Here is an 18,588-nt window from a genome sequence, read left to right as displayed (position 1 = left end):
AAGATTTTAAACATAGGAATTAAAATAAACAACTCTAAGAAAGATCCTATGAAAGAAATTCTAGGGAATACACAAGGTAGACCACTAGAATGGAAACTTATCCTTGGAATGACAATTACCACATATTGATACCAAATAAAATCAAATAGATGATCTAAGGTAAGTATGAAGCCTAATAGGATATGACCTTAAAATCTAGGCTATGGGCTTACTTGTCTTAAACTCAAAATACACATACAAGCACAAGACAAATGCCAAAAACAATACACATGGAGCAACCATGCTCCAAATGAGTGTACTTAGCATATGAGGAATGATATACACATTTACAATCATATGATAAGACATCAAGGATAAGATTAACTTTAAAGCTCCTCCTTTAAAAAAGGATCATGCAATGCATGAATCCAAAGGATTGTCAACACATAGATTCCAAGGGATTTTTCCTATTGATACCAAATTAGACTCAACCCTTAGGCTACAATGACAATCTACTCTCTAAGTGTCGGTTTATAATGAATAGAATTATAGCCATAATCTAGTGCATCATGACAAACAAGCATAGCACAAAAGATTTTCAACTTTTGGCTCATGCTCTCCCTAAATGTGATATTATATTTTTTAATTTCAAGCTTTACTTCCCTAAGTATATAGCATACAAACAAGCTAGGAAGACCACACAAATACATATACCTATTCATGATTGAGATGGTGGCACAAGGCTAAATGATTAAGTATTTTAATTATTGTGAAGGTACCGACTCCCCCTTTGGTCAAAGTGGGCTATGAGCACCAATTGAGTAGCTTTTAAGGTTAAGGTTTGACATCTCATACATGTAGATACTATCAATCGAGAGGTGATAACTATAGAATATATATAAACCAATTTGAGCTCAATTCTATAGGGCTAAGACACAGTAAGAATGGTCAATAAAATACCATATCTTAGAGAGACATCCAAGGCTCATTAATGTGAGAGTATACCTCACGAGAAAAATATGATCCATATCAAGGCCTCCATGGATAGTCTATCATGTTTGGACATATAGATCATGACAAATAAAAGTAATGGTCCAAACATCTCTACCTACATCCACAAACCACAAGTGAAATGACAAGGCATTAGGCACAAAGTGCATAAACCCTTAGGAAAACCAAAATGTGTGGAAGACACATGTTCCCATCATAAGGTATAGGGTATCAACCACCAAGGTGAAATATGCCCAAATAAGATACTAGATTCACAAGATGTTTTCAATTTTACTTACATACATTGAATTTAGACCATTTTCAATTTTTCCTACAAAATATATTCTATAAGAATCTAGGGATGAATCCAAGGACTCTAAGGATAAATATCAAGTGAACACCTTGGACATATGTATTCCAAAGAAGAACTACCATGACTAAATACATATCATCTAAGTTTCTAATTCCATACTAGTCATGAGAGGATATTCATTATAAGCTTTTAGGAATACAAATACACATGACTCATCAAAGACTTCATATTATATATAGTGATGACACTTTAGCACATAATAGAAAAGTCTTGTGAGTGGGTGAAGGACAACTAGGTGCATAGGGACTTTGAACCATATTTGCTCCCCTAGGGCAAGAAAGATGTCTAAGGAAGGATATTCATTGATTTTCCTAGCCATGGCATATAGATCCATAGATTTGCTAGAAATAATGGATTTGATTAATTACTTATAAGGAATGACATCCCTTTGATCTTATTCCTTATTGACTAGTTAATCAAATTTTCAACCCAATTCAAGAGTTGTTTTAATTAATCAATCTAATCCAAACCCATGATGAATTCTAACCCCAAGTAATCTTTTATATTGAATTAAGGTTTTTAAACTATTCCAAATTACTTTTGCAATTTTTCAATTAACTTAAGCCCTTAGAATTTTGGTTTTCTAATTAAATTAGATAAGTAGTTAAAAGAGATCATTAGAACATTGGTATACTTTGCCTAAATTAGGATTTTAAATTAAAAAGATCTTAGTTGAATTTGATATAGTGTTGGCTCCAAGGTCAAGTCCATGAAAATCCTGAGATTTTGCCAGGCAACATTATATCATAACTAGTATTCTAATCGGTACAAGAATAGGATTCACAAACAAGATTTCTCTTCCCTGAGTTCGACCCGTGACTACACGCGATCGGTGCACTTGCGGTTATTTAATATCACAAACATTCACCTCGGGAGGAACTTTTTAGGGACCGCCATTCCCCAACAAATCTGCGAGGTGGGCGTGCAGCGCCGCGTTCTCTTCCTCCAGGAGAGGCGCCTTCATCTCCAAGTCGCATAGCTCCCCGGCAGTTTGACAAACTGGGCGGCGAACTCCAAGCTCCGGTCCTTGGCACGCTTCGCTGAGCGCTTGTAGTTGCGAGCAAACAGTCGGAGCCCTTTCAAATCGTACATCCCGCACTCGTCGTTTCATGGGGCGGGAGATGGAGGAGCGGCCTTCTCTGGCCTCCTTCTGGGTATTGGTGGGAGAGCTAGGGGCATGGTAACCTCCTCCTTTACTTACTCCTCTTTCACCACCTCCTTCCCCAAGGAGGCCCTCCTGGTTCTTTTCGCCACCGGTTCTACTGGCGGCTCCGGTGGCGGCATAAGGACAATCTCCGCCTCTGCCATGGCATCAACATCTGCTATTTGGGCCTCGAATAACCGTGGGTGGAGAGATCTAAATCTTCGGCCATGGCGGTTGGAGGGAATAGACAAGGGAAGAAAGTAGAAAGAAAGGAGAGAAAGAGGAACAAATCACTGTCGAGAAGATTTGGTGACTAAAATAAGAGGGAGAACACCTATAAATAGAATTCAAAAGGAGGTGAAAAGATAATCAAATGCCTTTTGGGAGTTTCCCGCCTCCTTGCCACGTGATAAAACTCCATTTGCCCCAAAAGTGACGCCCATTATGAGGGAGTCCCTTCTCGTCACGTCATTATGATTAGAAACTGTCGTTTCAACTAATCGAGGATGATTTGACGGCTCCCCATAATGTGCAATGAGGAACAAGGACATTAAATGGTTCCACGATCAGAAAACTCAGTCCCATCTTATGAAGTCGACTGAGCATGGGAAAGGTCGAATTAGTTACCATAAAAATTGATTCATCGGTACCGAATAAATCCCAGACAAATTGAAAAAACCTCTAAACTACTTCCTCAACCCAAGGATGGCTTAAGGAAGTGGGAGGTAAATTGGGGCTAACTGTTGATTAGCGACATGTGGCACTTCAGAAATTTTAGAAACCGACCTAAGAGTTTTAGAAGGAAAGATAATCCTCTCCTTATAAATAGCAACGTCCCTAGTTGGGAAACCGCCTCTCAAAGAGGCAATGCACTCTAAGGCGGTGACTTTCCATCTAAAGGAATCCTATTAACTGTAGCTTCCTCGTTCAGGGAAATAGGATATCTATTAAAAATAGATATAAACTTATCTCCCGGGGAAGTAGATCAATTAGGCAAGACTCCTAAAACAGTAAGATCCTAATCATTGTGGACTCTCTTCTCTATAAAAGGAGACCCTCACATTCAAAGTGGAACTACGTCTGACTTGATCCAAAAAAAGGGTTACGTAGGCAACTTGGAAAAGACCAAGTTCAGTCACATCCTCTTCCATTCGCACTCGTTGGTAACACTTCTGAATCTCATCTCTTTCCTTTAGTTTCCTTATGATACCGATTTCTGACTTAAGTGTCAAAGTGGATGTCCGGAGCCACAACTTTGGGCCCGCTAACACACTTTCTGTGAGTACAGTTTACTTGGAGAACCAACTCTATCACCGCTAGATCGCACCAAGCGGATTTCGGCACCATCATCCTCAAATCCCATTTTTTCACCCCACAAATGGCCGATGATCCAATGGAGCTGATTTTTTATACACACCCCATTTGGGACCGAAATCCGAAATTTCTGTCCGAAATTTGGTAAATGGCGAAAAATGCGAAAAATGAAATTTCAAAAAATTTCGGTTTCGGTCCCCACCGAAATCCAAAATTTCAGATTTCGGTTGAAATTTAAAACCATGGTCACAGCCATAGTTAGTAAATCGTGATACGGCAAAAGAACAGGACGGCAAAAATTCGGGTTTAATACGGCTTTGGATAAAAAAACCGTAGTAAAAAAAGGGTCAAATAAACGGAAACGTGAAAAATATGTTGAATGAAAAAAACGAGTTTAATACGTTTTGGTTTTTTTTTAAAACGGTTGTTTTTATCATTTAGAAAAGGGTTAAGCTCTTAAAATTGATGCCCATCAGAGGGTGTCTTCAACAAATTTGTGCCTCATTTTTTTAGAGTTTCAAATTACATAAACATTCATAATTTCAAACCCCCTCCTGTCCATATTTTCACCCATTTTGTTTGTCTGTTCCTAAATCCTCGATGGGCGTGAAACAAAATTTTCTCCCATTTTTAGTGAAAAATGGTCATAAGATTTGCTAAGAAATGATATCACCACTACCGTTTCTTGATGATCGCACTCCTCGCATTATTAAAAGGTATGGTATGACCCGCACCAGGATGATCCAAACTGTCCATTAGATGGGCCACAGCCTAAAGAGGTTGTGCCCCAAAAATCATTTTCATAGGTTCATCCCAACCCTCTAATCTATAGAGGGGTAGGCTCAACCCTCTAATATTCAGTCCCTCCAGAGATCGGAGAATTAGGATTAACCTATGGAAAATGATTTTTTGGGGCACAATCTATTTCGGCTGTGGTCCATCTAATGGACGGCTTGGATCATCCTATGGTACGGGCCATACCGTACTTTTTAATAATGCGAGGAGTGCGATCATCAAAATACGGTAGTGGTGATATCATTTCCCAATTTGTTTTAGACCCATTTTCAGTGCGCACTGTGTTTCCATTCCTTATTGTTTGACTTTTAGTAAAAATTGATTAATTATCAGAAAAAGACAAAAAATGGTGGAATTGCTGGGAAAGGAGGGGTTGGAAATATCATTTCACTAGCACGAATGGTGACTCAATAAGACACCTGAAGATCTAAAGCAATGGCGACTGACACATGCATGCATGCCAATTGACAACAATACGGATTTAATTTGGAATATACTAGGAAAAGGTCGAAAAAAACAGGAAAAAAACGCAATACGTAATTAATTCGCGTTTAATACTTTTTCTACAAAAACATGCCATTTAAAACACCCCAGCCATTTTAAACGCCGTTTTATACGGCCAATTGAAAAAAAGAGAATTTTTCAAAAATACGTAGTTTAAAACGGTGTTTTGCTAACTATTGTCACAACACATCAAGTTGTGTCCCACGTGAGAGCACGCATGCAGAACAATATGGGGAAAGAAGCATTCCTAGTAGTCTGACAGTTCCATCAGAGACGAGCAGAAGACCCAAATTTATATTTTGCCATGGAGATGGATAACAAGGAGAATTTGTGATCCATGTTTTGGGCCGATTCACGGGCTAGGAATGCTTACTTGGCCTTCTCTGATGTCATTGTGTTTGATGCGACCTACAAGACGAATAGGTTTCAGATGCCTTTCGCACCATTTACTGGAGTTACCATTATAGGCAATCTACCTTATTCGGATGTGCGTTGCTAGCAGATGAGAGAGATGAGACATTTTCATGGTTATTTGAGTAGTGGTTAAAATGCATGTTTGGTAAAGCTCCTGGTTGTATTATCACAGACATGAACTTTGTTATGAGAAATGCAATCAGAACCGTTTTTCCAAACACACCTCATATGTTTGCTCGTGGCACGTACAAAGGCACCTAGTTGAGCATATTGCACCCATGGAGATTCTGATAGTGAGTTTAGTAAGGATTACAATAGATGGTATTTCAAGAAAAACATACACGAATACAGTGTAGGATTGAGTGATGAGGAGACTTGGAGATGGTGCAAGGTTGTCTATGAAGATTCTGAAGGTGTGATGGCTACATGTGAGTGTGCCAAGTTCGAGATGGAGGGGATTTTATGCAAGCACATCCTTCGCATAATATCCCTGAGGCTTTTAAGTAGCATTCCCGAGCAATATATATTGAGTAGATGGACAATTGGGGCAAGATTTGTTTTTGATGGTGAGGTGTCTACGGCCGAAGAAGATAATGATGAGATGACACATCTTCATAAATGGTTCCTAATTTCAAAGTATCAAAGATATTTAGATGAGTATCAATGTTCGAAGAGCTTGTTCAAGAAGATGGATGAAACTCTTAATGAATGGATTGCGGATGGTGAATGGCGTAATAAAGAGAAGCAAAATGCCTTGTCTACTAGCGGAAGCTGAGAACAGTCTAACATTGTCATGGAAACCCCAGAGATATCTATTCACGACGCCCAGATTGTGAAAACCAAGGGCCGTCTGAGAAATGCTACACGGTTTAAAGCTCCGATAGAGGTATCCCAAGCCGGATCCAAGAGACGGAGGTGTAAAAAATGTGGAGAATTAGGCCATAATATGAGAACCTGTAAAAAGAATTCAAAGGTATGGATTTGTACTTCCTTGTCTAGTTTTTTTAGGGGAGATAACATATTTATCACTTTTTTCATTTACTATGTGTGCCAATAGATGTCGACAAAAAATGATCAAGAGGAATCAAATGAGGAGGGACAAGAAGAGGAAGACGAAGCGGAAGAGGACCTAATGGCAGATTGAACAGCTACAACAGGTTTGTGTAATTATTTTTTTAGTTATGCTCATAACCCAAACACTGCAACACATTATTTTTTCTCATTTTCTTGTTTCTTTTAATGTGTCTGCTATATATAACTTACCTGTGCTTTACTATGTTACAGATTAAATGGCAGAGCGTAGATGGTGCTGTGGACATCCCAACTTTGAAGTATGATTCATCTTTAGATATCTATTCTCTTCTGTTGAGAGCAGGGGAAAAAATTTATCACTTAACTATTTCTTTCTTACAGGGACTGATATACTGTCCTCCTTACAGAACCCAGAATGTGGTGGTTTTGCACATGGAAACTATCACTATTTCTTTATCTTTCATGAGCCATGGGTAGAAAAAAATATGTGCTTAGATTATGCATCCTCCACTAGTTGGTTGTAACTTTTGCCGAGTGTCAAACTAATTACTAGTGCTTTTTGGCCATGGCCCATTGTTTGGACAGTCTGGATGACTGATTTGTATACTTGATTTGGTTGTATGGGCACTTTAAGTTAATGGAATTCCATTTGTTCTTGAGTTATTTGTATACATGATTTGGTTGTATGGGCACTTTAAGCCAATGGAATTCCTTTTTTTCTTCACGGATTTGTATACATGATTTGGTTGTATGACTGTTGATTTGTATACATGATTTGGTTAAGAAAGCATCTCACAGGTGAGCTCAAGAAGACATCTAACAGGTGGGAGGGCTGTTCTTTAATGGCTTTTCATCACATCTCCACTTTCTTATAAGGGTACAGGGTGTTCAATGGACCTTATGAAAATGAAATAAACATCGAACCTAATCAATTTTTATAGTCCAAACATATGGGTTTGTTGTAGTAGTTCACCATCTATATAAATCTTTTTAAGGACCAGACTCAAGCCCATACACAACTCAAGAAGAATAGACCAACGACAGTGAAAATGGGTTGTATTGTTTCTTGCTTTTCAGTTTTTAAGTCCAGTCAAGGTAAAGTTGGAGATGTTTCTTCGCATTCCAAACTAGAGAAGAGGGAGACCACGGAGAAAAATGAAGAGAAGAAGAAAAGTGAGAAGAGTGCATCTATCGTAATGCCAAATTTCACTTCATATTATCGTCACTCACTTCTTTAATTGACAGGGATGAGAGAATTAGGGTGATTTTATTCCCCGTGTCTTTTTTCTATTTTGCCCAACATTTTATTTTGCTCATCCATTGATTTTTTTTTGTAATCCATTTTATCCGATTTATTTTTACTTTATATTACATTTACATGGCTATGCCCTGTTTGGGATGCTAGAACTTTCCATCAATTCAAGTAGTAGGCACTGAGTATAATGGAGTTAAAAGGCATAACAGGTCAAGAGCATCTAAAAATTTCAAAACATTGAGCATCTTTACTTTCCAAATCCATTGCAATATGACTACTAAAAAACTCACCACTTTCAAAACATTAATGCTCTTTTCTTTATGATTTAATGAAGAAATTTTCCTTAAGATGGGTCACCTTTGGCACTTTATGATTTAATGAAGAAACATTTCCTAAAACTAGTTCTTTGAAATGGTGCAGGTTTGATGGCTGAAGAAACAGTTCTCCATCAGCTCTGAATCCTAATTTACATAATCCAAGCCAAATTCAGCTCTCAATCTGACACAAGGGCTTACAATTACATCTGTAGAACCTAAGACACAAGAGAGAGGAGGCATAGAAAGAAGAGCCAAAATATACAGCACAGATATACAAAATAGTCAACCCAATTGAAAACCCATTTGACAATTAAGTGTCCATACAGTACAGATATACAGAAACTTTTAACTCAAATGGATACTAATGATAGTGTGCAAAAAGAAACTTATGAAAAAAATTAAAGGTTGATCATCCAATCATAACAGTTTTAGGGTCACGGCAATCCAAGGTAAGGGTCTGAAACTTTTGAAGTGATACACTGGAATGGGTACCAAAAAACCAAGAAAAAAATGGCAAGAACTCCAAGTACTTTATTCCACCCCTTCTCATTCTTTAGTATTTTTTAGCGTCGCGGCAAGAGCTTCAATTCAGCTATCACTTCCTTTGTCTCTTGAATCGATATGTTCAATTTCGATACATCATCTCCCAAGCTTCTTAGATGGTTATTGGATTCCCTCTGCCACCCAACCAAGCTAGATAACGCATCTCCCAAATCAGCTACCGCAAGGGCCGTCTCTTGCGTCGACATGTTCAATCTGGCTACCTCTTCTCCCAACCTTATCAGATGGTTATTGGATTGCCATTCGCACCCAAATTCCGAGTTGTTTAACAAATCGCCCACCCATAGAAAATAATTGCACCTCCAAATAATACCATCCTGCATGTTACAGAGATGTAAGTTCGACCTTTGAAATTGCCTAGAAATAAAATATCACTTAAACCGTGTTTACTTACATTGAAATGGTATAAGTAGAAGGCCCTTTCTTGGTTACTATGCACATCAGTCTCGGCTATCTTCATAGTAGCTTTCTTGTTACATTTACATTGAAGTACGGGAATTCTGAAGAGGGTTGACCTTCCATCAGTATTGGAAGATGAAGCCATCCTTGCAAAAATAAAGAAAATATTAGAAAATGAACTGTAGTTTAGGTAACTTGTGGTGCAAATGGTTAAGAGAATAACTGAGCTTTATGTAAGTTGTAATACCATATGTGAAGTAGAAAACTGAGATACACAATTGGAGGTGTAGACAATTGAGAGGAGAACTAAACTATACAACTACTAAGTATACACTGAACCTGTTGTGCTAACTTGAACTGGATATGAAGAGACACATTTGAGTTAGAGTAGGTTCTGAACTGAGCATATACAAAAACAAAAACATGCTTTTAGACATAACAGTCCCTGAAATGATCCATATATGAAAACTGTACTTCAAGAAATCCTTCCCACCTTCCAGCACTATGACCAACTGGATCCACCATCAGTACAATCTTTGAGCTGAGCCATGACATAATATAGCTAGTGTTTTGTTTTAAAAAAATAGATGCATAGTGTTGCTAGCTAGATGTTCTGATTTGAAGGCTACCAAATATGCTTAATGGAACCTAACGCATTGACCTTTTATTATTATACTGGCTACCAAATATGCTAAATGGAGCCTAAATTATTGACCTTTTAATATTATACTAGTAACTGGAAAGTAACTCATTAGATTCGTAACACTACTTAAGGCCCTTTATCCCAGTACACTATGAATAGACGGATTTAATCACCCCTTGCTTGGAAGCACTGGGTAAATGTACACAGGTATTCAGGCACACAAATATATGTGGGCGTACTTGTTGTTTTAAATCTATTTTTTTTTTAAATTAAAACGTATTAAACTTTTTTTATGGCATTGCAAACCACCAAAACCACCCCACTCAGGCTACGTTTAATACCATAAAAAAATCACCCCCTTGCTTTGAGAGACAGCGAGGGAATAGGGCGTCAAAATTTCTCTTTTCTTTACATCGTTGGGTTTTATATTTGAAGGGCTTAGATTAAACCACTTTACATCTGACTGGGTGTTTTAAAAGGGCAGAGTAGAAAACCTTCTATAGGGGGCCGACTAATATATATATATATATATATATATATATATATATATATATATATATATATATAGAGAGAGAGAGAGAGAGAGAGAGAGAGAGAGAGAAAACGGTTCCTACACACATGTGTAGATAAGTTATCTACACACTAGCTTAAAATAGAGTGGGGGCCACATTATTTGGGTGATCCAAACCATTCATTTTTAAGGCCCTCACATAGATAGGGTGTCCATAAAAAATCAGATCCATAGGATCATCCTAACCATTCGAACTGTGGAGGCAAAAAATGGACTAATTTGTGAAGGTTTAAAGACATCCATTTTACCTCCACAAATCGTAGGGTTGGGATGATCCTATGGATCTGATTTTTTGTAGACACCCTATCTATGTGAGGGCCTTTAAAATGGATGGCTTGGATCACCCAAACAATGTGGGCCCCCACTGTATTTTAAGCTAGTGTGTAGAGAACTCTCTACACATATGTGTAGGAACCGTTTTCTCATATATATTTCCTACACATATGTGTAGAGAGTTCTCTACACACTAGCTTAAAATAGGGGGCCGACTAGGATATATATATATATATATATATATATATATATATATATATATATATATATATATATATAGAGAGAGAGAGAGAGAGAGAGAAAACGGTTCCTACACACATGTGTAGATAAGTTATCTACACACTAGCTTAAAATAGAGTGGGGGCCACATTATTTGGGTGATCCAAGCCATCCATTTTAAAGGCCCTCACATAGATAGGGTGTCTACAAAAAATCAGATCCATAGGATCATCCCAACCCTACGATTTGTGGAGGTAAAATGGATGTCTTTAAACCTTCACAAATTAGTCCATTTTTTGCCTCCACAGTTCGAATGGTTAGGATGATCCTATGGATCTGATTTTTTATGGACACCCTATCTATGTGAGGGCCTTAAAAATGAATAGTTTGGATCACCCAAATAATGTGGCCCTCACTGTATTTTAAGCTAGTGTGTAGATAACTTATCTACACATATGTGTAGGAACCGTTTTCTCATATATATATATATATATATATATATATATATATATATATATATATATATATATATATATATATATATATATATATATATTTTATCACAAACATAGAAATATCATTTTCAGAAGGGAAGTGATATATTTGCCTCATTTTCTTCCCCGAGCCACCCCTTTTGGTAGAGGTGGTAAAATTGGCTGACCTGAACCGAAACCGAGCCGAAACATAACCGAAAATTCGGTTTCGGTTTGGTTAAAACAAACCGATTCAAATTTCGGTTCGGTAGAACAAAACCGATTCAAATTCCAGTTCGGTTTCGATTCGGTAGAACCAAACTAATGATCGGTTCGGTTTGGTTCGGCCTAGACAATGATAAATGCGCCCATTTTCATAGGAAAATGATAAATGCGCCCCTTTTCATCTGTTCAGTTTCGGGGCTTGGTTCTGTTTCGGTTCGGTTTGGTTCGGTTTGAGGGTCAAACCAAACCGAAACTGAACTGTTGCCACCTCTACGTTTTGGTACAAGAAGGGTAAAAATAGTAGCCATAAATACACTAGAAGAGGGCCGGAAAGCCCAGAAGGCCTGAACCCTCTCAAAGGCCCTCACTTCTACTGATATTAATAATGTCCAATATCTTTAAAAAAGGCAAAATTATAGTTTTGTGTTGCTATTTTATAGCCAATCTCAGCCATTATTTAAAACTGATATCGATCGGAATCATCCGATTTTCATCAGGTGATATGATGGACCAAACCAGATAATTATGGGTTCACCGAGATTTTGGCTATAGTAAAAAGCCCTTATTGTATTGCAACATTTGGCCATGGTTGAGACGGGTGAAAGTGCCTAAATTTGTAGGTGGCAAGACTAGCCCGGCATCTCAAAGTCAACAAAGTTAAGGGCATTTCCGCCATTTGGACTCACGCTTCCTAGATTTTATATGCTGCGTGTGCCCATACAAGTCCAGAATTTTTCGAAAAGCACTGCCAACTTCATAGGATGATCCAAACTGTTCATTTGTTGGGCCACGACTTAAATGGGTTGTAATCTCAAAATCATCTCTATTAGGTTGGTCCTAACCCTCCAATCTATGTAGGTAGTCAATTGGACCTGGCTCACCATAGATCAATGGCCAATGGGCGATCTTTGCATAGGCCATATCAAATGAGCAATGCTTTATAAAGCGACCCGTGCCCGCGGGTCGACCCGACCCGCGATATAAAGTTTATATCGTGGCTGGGCCTAGCCTAGCTACACACAATTAGACCTGGCAAAAGCGACCCGTGCCCACAATATAAAGTTTATATCGTGGCTGGGCCTAGCCTAGCTACACACAACACAATCAAGGTGCCACCAAATGATCCCACAAAAGCTTACTTTTTCAGAGGCTGTCATGGATCAAATAACAAGAGCAGCACCTATGACCATCCTCTTTCGGTGCAGCTACGCCGTACACCATATAATCTCAGGGATAAATTATCTAAAATTGCATGTATAGAGAAATTATATGATGAAGGACCGTAGAAACATGTACTTATCATCCCATCCTTGATATTTGATCCAAGAGGAGCTGATGTTGGATCAAATATCAAGGGTGGTACTTCTATCGTACCACCGTTACGTGTTTCTACGGCCTTAATTTCATCATATAATTTCTCGTATAGAGAAATGTGTAACAAATTGCACGAGTCTCCCATCAGAAATTAAAGAAATTATCCCACAATACATTGTGTTCACACACTGCGCTATGCGCTTATTTTACATAAATATAAAACAATAGAAAACAACCTAAAAAATGATCTCAAAGAAATAAATGAACGTCACTAGCTCATACATACATGTAGGATCATGTAAAAACCCACATTTCGAAATCAAAATACGCTGAGATTGGAAGCATATGACACAGCAAAGAGAAGGAAGAACAGCAGAGAAAGAGACAACTTGGTAGAACTTGCATCCGATGGCGGCGATGGGACGGCTTTAGATCCACCTGTTGATCAAAGGACAGGATTAATATTAAAATGTTAGAAAGAATAATCAATAGTACATAAAATAATCCAGTAAATTCAATTATGTTTATATGAAGATGAAAACAACTATAATATAAATCGAGTTTAAAGATGAGAATCTTGGCAATATATTAAGGGGAGTGATAAATCGACTCCCCAAATTGCTAAATCGACTCTCCATGTGTCTTTCTCTCTCCTCTAGTTAGAGAGAGAAAGAGGAGAGAGATGGACACATGGGGAGTCGATTTATCCATTGGGGGAGTCGATTTATCACTGCCCTATTTTAAAATTTTATTAATTTAAAACAAGGGTGTTGAATGTAGTGAATTTATAGACAATATGATACATGAAATATCACAATAATTGTATTAAGAATCTGTAGATATGATGCTATAACAACAATTTAAAACTTTTAAGCCAAATTAAATGTCGATATTAAGTCGACGGAGTGCCGAGATCATTTCTCAATCTGTAAATATTACAAATTATGAATTTTTACAAAAGGAAATTCACCTGAAGGACTGGTTGGTGCTATATGAGTCGAAATGGGGGAAGTTGCGGTAGGGGTTGATGTTGTGGTAGGGGTTGAGGTTGTAGCCGGAGAAGGACTAGTGGAAGAAGTCGGCGATTCTGCAGTGCCTGTCCACAAAAGAAAATAGAGAGGTGACTTAGTAGTACGTAAAGGACTTTGAAGTCCCGTTTGGCACATATTATTCCAATGAAAAATAGGTGCTGCAAAAGTACATGTGGGCACCATTCATTTTGGTGGACCCTACTATAGATTGGCCAATCCACACCATTCATTATAGTTATCTCTACTATAGGTCGACCAAAGATCAAAATTTTCTTTTATTGGACAAACCTTAACTGGATGTTTTTGGTACAATTTTTTTTTTTTTAAGCTTTATGAGCCGTCCATTATTCACCATACGATATGAATGGATCTGATCGTCCAATAGACAACAGGTTTTGGGCATGGCCTATCTAGAATGGGAACCAGTAAATGAATCGCTTGTATCAATGGAAGAGTGGTTCCCGTAAATATCATATATTTTTTTGGGGGCGTGGAGTAATGATATATCCACTCCTTTTTTTAACATGGGACAGCCCCCTCTAGTGAAAGAGTCATCGTAAATACATTAGAGGGGGCTTTCCAGGTAAAGAAAAGGGCGAATATATCAATTCCTTACCATCTAGTGAAAGAGTCATCATAAATACACAGTTAGGGCAAGGTTAGGGGAGATCACCGGGTAGAAACTAGAGAGAGAGAGAGAGTATGAAATGTTGTTTGTTGTTTTGAATAGAGTTTTTAATATTACAAAAATACCCATCATAAATAGGCATAAATGAACAAAAATTTGAAGGGTATTGGACACTGTCAGTTCGGATCTAGGATGCTCCATCAGATTTTATGGTTACGTCTTGGTCACGATCTGAAATAATTTTGGACCTTAGGATATGGATCCAATGGACATGGTTCAGATTTAGTTGCTATACCCAAATACTGTCTATTAACAAACAGATCCATTGGATCCTTCGGACCATCTGGGTCCATTTACACCCCTAATATTTTCTCTTAAGAAAAGAGGAAAGTTAGTATAACTTACTATTGCACCGACTAGTGGGTGGTGTCTGGACATTGCAAGCGCCAGGAAGGGCTAGAGCTTGAGTCTGGTTGATGTTGAGACCGAGAGACGAGGCACCACTGCCAAGGACCGTGCAAAGGCAACTAGGCTGGGATTGAACAATACTAGCGAGCTGCGTACAGCAAGAAGAAGAAGGGGTTGTTGAATTCCCTGTGATGTAGTTTAAGCATGGTGTTAGGCTAATAAGGGCGGTGGTGCAAGACTGAGCCGTGGCTCCAGCGAAGAGGGTGGCCACAAGGACCATGGCTAGACCCATTGCCATTTCTCTCTTAACCATTTGATGTCTGGATTTTTTTCCCTGTTGTAAGAAATGTCACACAATAACTCACAAAGGTAGAGAGATGATTTGATTTGGTGTTGGAAGTGTGAAGGGAGGGTATGTGATTTATATTAGTGTGGATTTGTTAGGAAATGGCAAGTAGTTTGGTTTTGTTGGTGACCAACTTTCCAAATTAATATCTAATGGTGGTTTTTTTTTGGTAAACTAATAAGCTTCAAAGGTGAGGTGGAACACTTAGAAAATATGTGATTCTTTTGGTTTGCATCATAATCTATATTGTTAATAATGCTAAACATTATAGTAAGTGAAAGTTGGCCTCCAACTCCTTTTTAAATAAATAAAACCCATCTCTCTCTCTCTCTCTCTCTCTCTCTCTCTCTCTCTCTCTCTCTCTCTCTCTCAGTTTAACTTCACCAGGAAACTTACCAAAAAAATTGATTTTCTATACATGTGATGCATTTTGGTTTTCGAGTACGAAGTCGGCCATAGGCTCGGTTTCCGTATCATTTTTTAGGGAAATGATATCAGCACAACCATGATTTAATAATTGCACAAATGCAGCTTGTCTTGGTTTGTAAGAGATATTTGGGAACTGCAAAAACCCTTTGACAGCTCTATAAATAATAAAAGACAAGATAGGTCAGTGGAATTATCAAAAATGGTTGTGCTGATATCATTTCCCTTTTATTTTTATATTGCTACCTTCTCTTTAATTTAAACATCCGTTATAGTTGTTAGAAACAATGTTATGAAAAATATTTGCGAACTTTGAATTAGGTGTGTGTCTACCTCACTTTTATATTAGGTTGGTTATCAAACTGGTCGATTCGAAAAATGAATTCAAATAAAATAATAAGTCAACGTGTGAAAGACAAGATCAAATCCCAAAGGGGAAGCAATATCTCTACAATGGATGGTGAAAAATACGATTTTGTGGTTTTGAATACCATTGGGTCATGTTTGGCAACGATGGAATTTATTAGTTTATCAAATGGTGAGAGAAGAGTAGGAAAAGTGGGAGAGGGAGAGAATTGTTAAGAGGTATGAAATGGTGGGAAGTGTCTAAAAGTAGGGAAAAACTCTATTTTGAGTAGAGTTTTTCTTTTCCGTGTTTTTAACCACTTCTCATCCTCTCCTCATCCACCATGGGATAAACTATTTATTCAATGAAAAGATAATTAATTACCGCAAAACATGGCCTATGTAACCACAAAAAATTACTACATGAATATTGTGTACAAGAGGAGTGGGGAAGAAAGGAGAGGAAGCGAATTGAGTTAGCGGGGCTACAGAGAACATCAGAAATCCCTAAAAAGAGTGAAAAGAAATATTAGATCTTTTATTAATTTTCCTAAGTTTTAAGAGCTTTTTATGCTTTCTTCGTACCTAGGCCCTCAAATTATTCTTTTTCCCACGCATTTATCACAATTGGCCCTACAAAAATTCCATGGAATAATTTTTCATGGTTCCAAAATATGGCCTTAATGTTTTAACTCAAATTAAGAGCATGTTTCAATGTGCTGGAAAAAATCTCGAAAAATCTTGAAAATTGATAACTCATATATGTTATCTTACCAACTTCTCCAAAAGCTTAAGCTGTTGGAGAAAGGCATTATTTATCTTTTATACTTTAACACTCCCCGGCACGTGTAGCCCACTTGGCAAACACGTGGCACATGTGGTACCACTTTGGGCCGACCATTGCATGTGGATTTTTGCTATTAGGGAGGTTTGAACTCGAGACCATTGGCTCTGATACCATGTTAACTAACCAACTTCTCCAAAAGCTTAAGCTGTTGGAGAAAAGCGTTATTTATCTTTCATACTATAACAATATATTCAGGTAAAACAATTTCATTAAAAAAAAAAAGAAGCCCATACTATAGCTGTGAGTGTTATTTCATTGGCAAGGTTTTCAATGAAAAAACAAACATTGAAGGAAAAAAGAATGAATAAAATCTTTTTTAAGATAGATAAACTCAGACTCAAAGGTGTGAACCTCTGGCAGTTAAGGGCTACACCACTGAGTTTAGTTTATATGCAATTAACTATTAGGGGGAATATGTCAATGAAGATAGAGGTTGCCAAACCAAAGAAGGTATGAGGTTACCAAAAGGGAAATTATATATCCGTCTCCTTTTCTTCCCCAGGCCACCCCCTGTACTATAATGTAAAAGAGTGTTGTCATAAGTACACTAGAAGGAGGTGGCCCGAGGAAGAAAAAGGGAGTGGATATAACACTTTCCTTGCCAAAGTAAAGAAAGCTGGGAGGTCCTCAAGGTCAAACTATAATAGAATAAAGGTAGTGATATATTCGCCACGTTTTCTTCCCTGGGCCACCATCATTTAGTGTATTTGCTACAATTTTACACTAGAAGGGGGTGGCCCAGAGAAGAAAGGTGGTGAGTATACATTTTCCTGGAATAATTCAATACTGCCATTCTTTCTACGAGTTCTATATACTTGTAAAGTTTCATACGTCTTCTAGTTGACTATGCCTCCCATATTTTAATGTGTTTTAGAGCTTTTATATGATCTTGCAAGTACGCGTGCTTATTTTTCAGAAAGTACAGTGGGGCCCACCTTGTTCGAAGATCAAAACCATTCGTTTGGATCGCTTGAATGTAAATAGGTAGTGACCCAAAAATAATCACCGAAGGATGATCCTAACCTTCCGATCTGAGAGGATGACACGTTATAGAAAATGGTGACCCAAAATTATACGTAATTTTGGGCCAATAATCAGTTGGGTCCACCACCTTCGGTTGTCAGAAACGAACAGGGCCTAAAGAAAATGGAGCTAAAAGAAGATTTCCCATTTTCTAACTCACGATTGAGTAGAGCCCAAAAACGTTACTATGCAAAATAGATTTTATGGTATCAAATCCACAATAGTTCGGAGAAAATGGTGTGGCATCAAAGATGATGGTTAGTAATGTGCACAACCCTGGTACTTGTGAAGTCCAAAACTGATTATTGGGCTCCAATTTAGGTTTAGTTTGAGTCCAATAATCAGTTTTGGACTTACAATTGATTCTCAAAATTCAAAAAAAAAGAAAAGAAGAAGGGCATAAACGTCATTTTGAGTACAATAATCAATTTTGAACTCACAGTCCTCAAAATCCCAAACAAACAGGGTTGAAAGCCATGTCTGATTGTTTGGCAACCATGAAAAATTATACCATGGAATAGTCGACCAAATATGTGAAGGGCGGAGAAGGAAGGAAGTAGAGAGAATTGAATTGGTGGGAGTTTAGACGGCATCAAAATTCTTAAAAACTACTGGAAAAAAACCTATTTAAGATTGATTTTTGGTTTTCCTAGTTTTAGGAGCTTTCTATGCTCTTTTGGTTTTCCTGGTCTTAGGAGCTTTTTTTGGTTACCATCTAAAAAAAAAAGTCTCTCCAACT

At 37.8% G+C, this 18,588-nt stretch overlaps 1 protein-coding gene and 1 long non-coding RNA gene across 2 annotated transcripts; both read right to left on the bottom strand.

Annotated features, from left to right (window-relative positions):
• Nucleotides 1–8,389: 8,389 nt before the first annotated feature.
• LOC143887053 (uncharacterized) lies at nucleotides 8,390–10,182 on the bottom strand. Its single transcript, XR_013254010.1, has 2 exons — nucleotides 9,073–10,182; nucleotides 8,390–8,995 (listed from the first exon to the last, which is right to left on the bottom strand). It is a non-coding gene; the product is annotated as an uncharacterized LOC143887053 (long non-coding RNA).
• Nucleotides 10,183–12,939: 2,757 nt separating this feature from the next.
• Nucleotides 12,940–15,272, bottom strand: LOC143887052 (non-specific lipid transfer protein GPI-anchored 15-like). Its single transcript, XM_077391161.1, has 3 exons — nucleotides 14,860–15,272; nucleotides 13,766–13,891; nucleotides 12,940–13,233 (listed from the first exon to the last, which is right to left on the bottom strand). Exons 1-3 carry the CDS (start codon nucleotides 15,173–15,175, stop codon nucleotides 13,115–13,117), a joined length of 561 nt encoding a protein of 186 aa, XP_077247276.1. The 5' UTR covers nucleotides 15,176–15,272; the 3' UTR covers nucleotides 12,940–13,114.
• Between the last annotated feature and the right edge of the window lie 3,316 nt (nucleotides 15,273–18,588).

The sequence above is a fragment of the Tasmannia lanceolata genome, unplaced genomic scaffold (genome assembly GCF_043159265.1).
Source record: "Tasmannia lanceolata isolate RefF3 unplaced genomic scaffold, GAP_Taslan_0.1 ptg000012l, whole genome shotgun sequence".
Classification (NCBI taxonomy): domain Eukaryota; kingdom Viridiplantae; phylum Streptophyta; class Magnoliopsida; order Canellales; family Winteraceae; genus Tasmannia; species Tasmannia lanceolata.
Note: the sequence above shows the minus strand (reverse complement) of the source record. Positions and strands in the feature narration are given on the sequence as shown.

What these genes read in the sequence shown, in the direction of transcription:
- LOC143887052 (XM_077391161.1), bottom strand. Translation starts at nt 15,175, where the DNA reads ATGGTTAAGAGAGAAATGGCAATGGGTCTAGCCATGGTCCTTGTGGCC. An exon ending in ACCCACTAGTCGGTGCAATA is followed by an intron (nt 13,892 to 14,859) that starts GTAAGTTATACT and finishes TTTTGTGGACAG; the next exon opens with GCACTGCAGAATCGCCGACT. An exon ending in AGCACCAACCAGTCCTTCAG is followed by an intron (nt 13,234 to 13,765) that starts GTGAATTTCCTT and finishes TTTGATCAACAG; the next exon opens with GTGGATCTAAAGCCGTCCCA.